This window comes from Antrostomus carolinensis, unplaced genomic scaffold (assembly GCF_000700745.2).
Source record: "Antrostomus carolinensis isolate BGI_N321 unplaced genomic scaffold, ASM70074v2 scaffold23172, whole genome shotgun sequence".
Lineage (NCBI taxonomy): Eukaryota > Metazoa > Chordata > Aves > Caprimulgiformes > Caprimulgidae > Antrostomus > Antrostomus carolinensis.
This window is the reverse complement of record NW_010299278.1, coordinates 18,337-25,573: the sequence shown is the minus strand read 5'-3', so window position 1 is coordinate 25,573 and position 7,237 is coordinate 18,337. Positions and strand designations below refer to the sequence as shown.

General features: G+C 43.0%; 1 protein-coding gene across 1 annotated transcript in view; it reads left to right on the top strand.

The window, feature by feature from the left end:
* Nucleotides 1-437: 437 nt before the first annotated feature.
* The window catches only part of LOC104520922 (probable E3 ubiquitin-protein ligase HECTD4), a gene marked incomplete at its 5' end in the record, with an annotated part of 12,320 nt that continues 5,520 nt past the window's right edge, over nucleotides 438-7,237 (top strand). The window contains 8 exons of the mRNA XM_010162749.1: nucleotides 438-661; nucleotides 744-895; nucleotides 1,104-1,210; nucleotides 2,094-2,217; nucleotides 2,858-3,048; nucleotides 3,692-3,838; nucleotides 4,981-5,100; nucleotides 5,223-5,378. Coding sequence (XP_010161051.1) covers nucleotides 438-661; nucleotides 744-895; nucleotides 1,104-1,210; nucleotides 2,094-2,217; nucleotides 2,858-3,048; nucleotides 3,692-3,838; nucleotides 4,981-5,100; nucleotides 5,223-5,378 — 1,221 coding nt within the window. The remainder of the gene's footprint in view (nucleotides 662-743; nucleotides 896-1,103; nucleotides 1,211-2,093; nucleotides 2,218-2,857; nucleotides 3,049-3,691; nucleotides 3,839-4,980; nucleotides 5,101-5,222; nucleotides 5,379-7,237) is intronic.

The following is a 7,237-nucleotide window of genomic DNA, read 5'->3' as shown; positions in this document are numbered from 1 at the left end:
TTTATATTTATATTTATATTTATATTTCTTTATAATATACTGGGAAGGAGTCAGAATCCTCAACCACAGAGCAGCAGAGGATAATACTCGGAGGATCTGACTTACTAGTTCAGCTGATAGGTGTTGGTGTGTACGTACACAACAGAATTTTTACACTGGCATCATCAGTAATCTACTTTTTCTTTGCCACTGCAGTCACTCAAGTAATGATTACAGCATGTGGTCAAAACAGGAGAAAGCACTCAGTTCTCTATCATAAATGGGATACTAGAGTGCAGAAAGGTCAAGTCTGTTAGTAGAATTTTTCTAAGTGATTTTTCTCTCTTCGAACAAGTGACACAATATTTTAGCTGAATGCAAAATGTTTTTTCACGTTTCAAATTCTAAACAGTTGTCGTGGTATTTTGTACCATATTACTTTTTTTTTTTTTAATTAGGTGAGAAATTGGTCCCAGGTGCTCGGGAAGTCCTCACAGAAATATTTAAAAGCTGCATTCATTCTGAGCAAATGCTGAGCTTAACTCCAGCGAAACCCATTAAGGTGGCTGATATCTATCTTAGTAAGGAGCAGATAAATTCTCAGACTCCTGGAAACCTTCTTCACGTGTTCTTCACAAATGTGCGCCCTCCAAAGAAAGTGCTAGAGGACCAGCTTACTCAGGTAGTGCTTTGAAAATTATTTTCAACATCCTTTTTGTGTATCTTGAAAGCATTGGGTAATTATTCACTTTCTGTGTTGGAAGATTTTAAGGAAATACGGGGTGCCCAAGCCAAAATTTGACAAGAGCAAGTACAACAAGGCGGGCAAAGAGCAGCATCCAGTGAAAGTTGTGAGCACCAAGCGCCCGGTCACCAAACCACCTACAAAGGAAAAGTCTATGCTGAATAGTGTCAGGTTGGTGTCTTCAGCTTGTTGACAGTTTGCAAAACATTTGATTTCTCTTTAGGAATCCTGATTTTTATTTCCCCTCCCTCTCTGTTTCCATGTACTGATTGGAAGAGGGAAATGCGACTTTGAGATTATAAAAGACTTTGAAGGAACGTTTTGGTTTCTTGAACAGACAAAAGAAAACTTTCATCCTAACATTCACTTTGTCCCTTAGTCGAACAGCCTTAAGTGAGAAGAAACCTACTGTAAAACCAAAATCTCCTGAGAAGAGCAAACCTGAAGAGAAGGACCCTGAAAAGTCTCCCACAAAGAAACAGGAAGGTAGTACCTGTAATTTTTCTGTAGTATTACGTCATGGAAAATAAATCCTTTTTTTGTGTTGGCATGCTTGTATGATGTCGTGCTAGATTTGGTTTGTCTTTGTTTTTAATGAGGATAACTTAATTTTTTTGTGTGATTTAAAATGCTGCTTTTATTTGTGTATCTGTAAATCATCCATGTAAGGGAGAGCAACCCATGCTCATCCAGTTCATGCAGCAGTATGTGTAGGCCACGTGAATACTTTGGGTAGAGAACTGACTTCCGAAGAGATACAGTTTTGAGGCTTTTTTTGTACAGTAGAGGATTAGGATATCATGGGGTTGGGCTAGGTGGTTTTAAATTGTGTTTCTCAACTTATATAGAAAAATTATTAAGTTTCAAGAGGAAAATTAGACAAAGAGAAGCTTCAGATGCCTCATAACTAGTCTATCCTTGGAGAAGACAGCACAGCCATGCTGTGACAGGGCTTAGTTCCAGGGTCTTGCTTGGTATTTCTTTCTCTAGTCAGGTGGAGGAGTGAATAGATGTGAGCTTGGACTCTGCTCATCACTGTAGGAAATGCCAGGTTAGTTCAGAAGAGGGGAATTTCAGCATTCAGCCAACTCTGGGTCCCTGATACCTGGTTAGATACATTGCTGGAGCTATTCCAGAGGGCAGCTGGGGGAACTGGTGTCCTTGAGAGGAAAGAATAAAGAATCTGAAGGCCAGATTGGACCCAAATAGCATGATGTTTAGAACTGCTCAAGAAACGAGCCATGGTGGGGTGGGTAGAACCAGGAGGAAGCTGGCAGGTAGCCACCTCGTACACTGACTCTTTTCCTATGTGGTGTGTAGATTTTATAGTAAGTCATTAACTATTTGATGGTCGTGTCTTTGCTGTCAGTTCCTGAGGAGAAGTATTTGACACTGGATGGATTTCACAGATTTGTGGTTGACCGATCTAAGCAGGACATCCGTAGTGTGTGGAGAGCTATTCTGTCCTGTGGATACGATCTACATTTTGAAAGGTAAGTTTTGCAAACCTTTTTGTAAAGGTGATAGTGATTAATTGTGAAAGAGTCACTGTGCTGTCAAAATGCAGGTCCCTGACTTTTTTGTAAACAATATAGCTAATGAAATCATAGGCCATACTGCCCTTATAGCTTCCAAACTGTGTAATAAATTGCCCTGAGAATTGTAGATCCACCTGGCTGTCTCTGGTTTCCTTCCTTTCTGTTCTGTGCACTGGGTAGTTGTTTAAACTGGCAGTGTTGTCACTGGGTCAGTCGTAAGGTAGGAGAGAGAACAATTACTTCTGTGTTAATATTGTACAGGAAGAAAGTTCCTTAAATGAACCCTCCTTATCTCCCTGTGTCAAACCACAGGCTCATTGTGCCACAACCCCTTCACCTCTTCAGAGTGTAAAGAAGATAGTGCAGTGAGTAACCTTAATAGTCAGCTCCTTTTTTTTCTTATTCTTAATAACCATGAGGCAAGGTAGGTGATAAATCAGTTCTTATTCTCAAACTGGAATTTTTGTAATGAAACAGCTCTGCTTAAGAAAAAGGGAGAGAAGTAGAAGGAGCTACGTGGTGTTGTGCTCAACATGCTCTTAGTAAGCAGTATGGCAGTTATGTTTCAGCAGGTCTTATGCCCTTTACATTTCAGGTGTGCCTGCATTGATGCCAGACATGCTCAGAAAGCATCCCGGAAATGGACACTGGAAATGGATGTGGCCCTTGTCCAGTATATTAACAGGCTTTGTCGTCACCTCGCCATTACACCAGCACGACTCCATCCCCATGAAGTTTATTTGGATCCAGCTGATGCAGCAGATCCCAGAATTTCCTGTCTGTTGAGTACGTATTGATTGTTTGCACAGAGGCTTTTTTCCTCAATGGAAGAGCTGGGTAGTGCTCCTGAACGACCTGGCTGTTGCCCAGGTAGTTGGAACATTCCTTTGGAGGTTGCAGATTGGAGCCTCTGTGGGCCAAGGAGAACACTGAGTCTAGGTCTTCTCTCTCCTTGGGTGTGCTTGGGCTCCACGGTGCCTTTGGCAGCATTGTTAGATATGTACTGCAGCTGTTCTCCGCTCCCTGAGCACACCTCCTGCGTCAGCCTGGAGCAGGAAGATCTCTGGTGAGTTTAGCTTGCAGGGGAAGGAGGTTGAGATTTTAATTCTGGACCTAGGCAGATTTTAGTCACCTAAATCCTGTTCTAAGCACTTAAGTTCCTTTAAGAGGGTTTCCAGATAATGCAAATTCAGCGTTGATGAAAAAATACTGGACTCAGACACCCAGAGACTTGAGATGCAGGAAGGAACATCACAGGTCACAGATGTTGTTACATCTTGAGCTGTCTCGTTGATGGGCAGGGATCAGGAGGGGCTGGCTGCTTTAGAAGGAAGTTTGTGTGGTTCCTGGACTGAATCTGCTGGGAAGGTGGACTTTGCAGTAGGTAGAGAATCTCTTTATCAATCTGACTAGTTGTTTCCCACCTCAGATGTTCCTGTTGAAAGTCTACGTCTACGGTTTGCGCTGCTTCAGTCTCTCAACACAACGTTGGAGACCTTCTTCCTCCCGCTGGTGGAGCTTCGGCAGACTGAGATGTACGCCAACAGCATCGCTGCCTTACTGCAGGAGGCCAAAGGTCGGTGTCTTGGGGAGCGTGGCTGCTGCCTGACAGGGGGCACTGAGCACCACACTGAATTTCATGGCGTACTTTGCAAAAGGTTGTCATGCACGGGAAGGAGAAGGTGGAGGGGAGAGGGAAGGCCGTAGGGTGTGGTTTCTGTGTGCTGACAAAGGCTTATTGGCTTCGTTCTCAGCCCCGTAAGCTGGCACACGGTCTGTCTGAGGTGACAGCCAAAAAAAAGGCACCTCTCAGTGGGGGAGTTGTTTCTCTTCCTTGGTTTGTTTTTTAAAGGTGAGGGAGGTTATTCCTGCAAGTAGTTAATAGACAGAGGTTGTTCTTGCAAGTAGTGAACAGACACTGTGCACCTTTCTTGACTGTGCTGGCCAAGTTGGCCCATATTTTCTCTCTCTGGGTGGCCTTCAAATGTGCCTTTATCTTCTTGAGAGTATCCAGAAATTACAATTCTTTGTTAGGCAACAAGCAGCAGCTCAGCCAGAAGTCCTGGGACATGTTGGCATCCTCATTGTCATTGAGGCTGTAGAATTAGAGAGATCAAGAAAATAATTCTTGTACATCAGCATTTAAAATAGCTTTTACAACAAACAAACCCAAGATTTAGGTCATTCCATTTCCCAAACTTCTCTTCTTACGAAGAAGAAGACACAGAATTCATCAATGTGTGTAAGTCAGTTTTTATATTGGTTCAGTTTGAAAAAAAAATTGGAAACCCAGTATGGGGAAGTGAGGAACGTTCAGAGATTTCTCCTCATAGAGTCCATACTGCTGGTGCAATGTGACAGCTCCAGTTTTTAATCTTTTTTTCTCATCTCTAGCATTATTGTCAAAACATCTCAGATTTCTGAAAGCTATTTGGCAAAGTGTTTCTGATTTACGGGGATTCTGGTGGAGTTGCTGGGATTTATTTATATAACACTAGAATTGTGTTCATCAGTGTTCTAACCCAGGGCACTTCTTCCAGTAAACATTAGTAACAAATGCTTTAAAAAGGGAAAAAAAGGGGCGGGGGAAGTTGTGGATTAACCATACCTACCTAGTGAGGGTGAAATTATTATTGTACTCTTGTCCACTAGAGAATTTCAGAAAATAAGATCATGGAAGGATAGATTAACTATACTGAAATGTGTTTCTTTATTTAGGTTTAATCTTTTATGACACAAAAGTAACTGTAATGAACAGAGTGCTGAATGCCACTGTCCAAAGAACTGCTGATCATGCAGCCCCAGAAATCACTCTGGATCCCTTGGAAATCGTTGGAGGTATGGGAGACACTAATCCATTTCAGTTCACTGCAATAAGTCAGATCTGTTTTAACCAAATTCAGATGCTTATTAATGCCAAATACTTTATTTTATCTTTTTTCCCTTTTGTTTTTGAACAGGAGAGATCCGTTCTTCAGAAAACTCCTATTTCTGTCAGGCAGCCAGGCAGCTGGCCTGCGTGCCGTCCTCCCAGCTCTGCGTTAAACTGGCCAGCGGTGGAGACCCTACGTACGCTTTCAACATCCGCTTCACAGGGGAGGAGGTTCATGGAACAAGTAAGTCAGGGATTACGGAGCTGCCAGCACGGGTGACATCAGGTGCAGTGGTGAGGACTTACTCCAGGTGGAATCCAAGTGTTCCCCAGGACACGGCTCCTGTTAACTTCAGGGAGCAGCGTTACCTTTGTGTGTTCGTAGTCCTGCAAGTGGAAAAGAACGAACCTTTAAGAATTAAGCAAACCAGGTGGTTAATTTACGTATTTTAGCTAATACAGCAGGAAGTGTGAGTGCCTGGGCGTGTGGTTTTGCTAACTAGAGCAAGTAGGTTTAGGTTAGATATTAGGAAGAAGTTCTTCACTGTGAGGGTGGTCAGACACTGGAACAGGTTGGCCAGAGAAGCTGTGGCTGCTCCTCCCTGGAAGTGTTGAAGGCCAGGTTGGATGAGGCTTTGAGCAACCTGGTCTAGTGGAAGGTGTCCCTGCTGCTGGCAGGGGGATTGGAACTGGATGATCTTTAAGGTCCCTTCCAACCCAAACCAGTCTATGATTCTATGATTCTAAGTACATAAAGAAATAATATCTTGTTTGAAGCACGGGGAGAGCGTTTAGTGAGAATGTCTCTTCAGGTTGCTTTGATGCTCAGCCGTGGTAAACCCTGACTGTGCTGATAACAGAGATTCTTTTTTTTGTAATATTTGCTTGTTAGTAATGAGCTGGGTAACGCTCCTGAGTGTTTTACTGTTCAGGTGGTGTGAGATTGTAGAGCCAATAGATTAAGATACTCTAAATACTAGCACAGGCTACATCATCAGACATAACCAGCAAGGAATATGCGGGTGTTAACAGTTAGAAATGGTCACGCCCAAGTGAGGTGGTTTTGAGACTTGTTTTCAATGTGACATCAGAAGTGTGAATTTGAGCTTGTCTCAGCCAAGCTGAAGAGGGGGTGAGTATGATAAGGTTTTGTTGCTTTAAAAACTGTTCCTAATTTTTGCAGTAAATAACATTAAAATTGCATCTCCCTCACTTCTGTGAGATGTCCAATATTTCTTCTAATCGTTTTAATTTTCATGCGACTGGTTAAAAGAATGAACCTCAAAAAGGAGCAAACATTTAACTGCCCTGACTTCACCCAACCAATACAGACTCCTCGTGACATGGGAGCTTTTCAACTGCTTTTCAACAGAAAGTGTTCAGGAATAATCTCACTTGATTAAACAAGATGATTATGCCTTCTCTTCTCTTGACACTGTATTTTAATTTGTGAGGCTTCATTCTTTGTAAGATCATCTTTACGTGGATCCAGCCCCTTTTGGATATTGATTTGGGTGCTGGCTCCCTTGGACGCTACGTGGGTTGCGTGTGCTCCAGGAGGAGACTTGGTTTAAGCAGAGCCGGGAAGATCTTGCTTTGCAGATCTGTTGAATAATTGATATCAAGGCAAATACCAAAACTGTGTCAAAGAAGACAGTTGATTGCTGCCGGCTAAATTAACGCCGTGTCTGTGTGCTGATGGTAATAGCTCCTTTTTGGAGATGGGTGGGGGGGTGTGAGGAGTTGGAGAAGAAAAACCCCAACTGCTCTTCTCCTGTTGCCCACTAGTGTCACCTGTCAAATGCTGCAAAGGAAAATTTGTGTCATTGGGCGCCTATTAGCTGAACAAAGGGCTCCTTGATGCCTTCTCTCAAGGGCAATGCTTTTCTTTTTAAGGTCTGTGGTGGTTCCTGACAGTGGCTGTTAAGAGATCAATGTTGTGTCCACAGCTCAGCTTCTGTAATGATTTCTGATGCCTTGCCTCACTGCTTTTAGCCCTGGAAATGAAGACAGCACCGTTCATCTTCTAATCAAGTCAAGAATTCCATTTGCAGGCCAACTGGTGTAACAAATGTTTGTGCCAGTCGTGCACTCAGAGCGCGG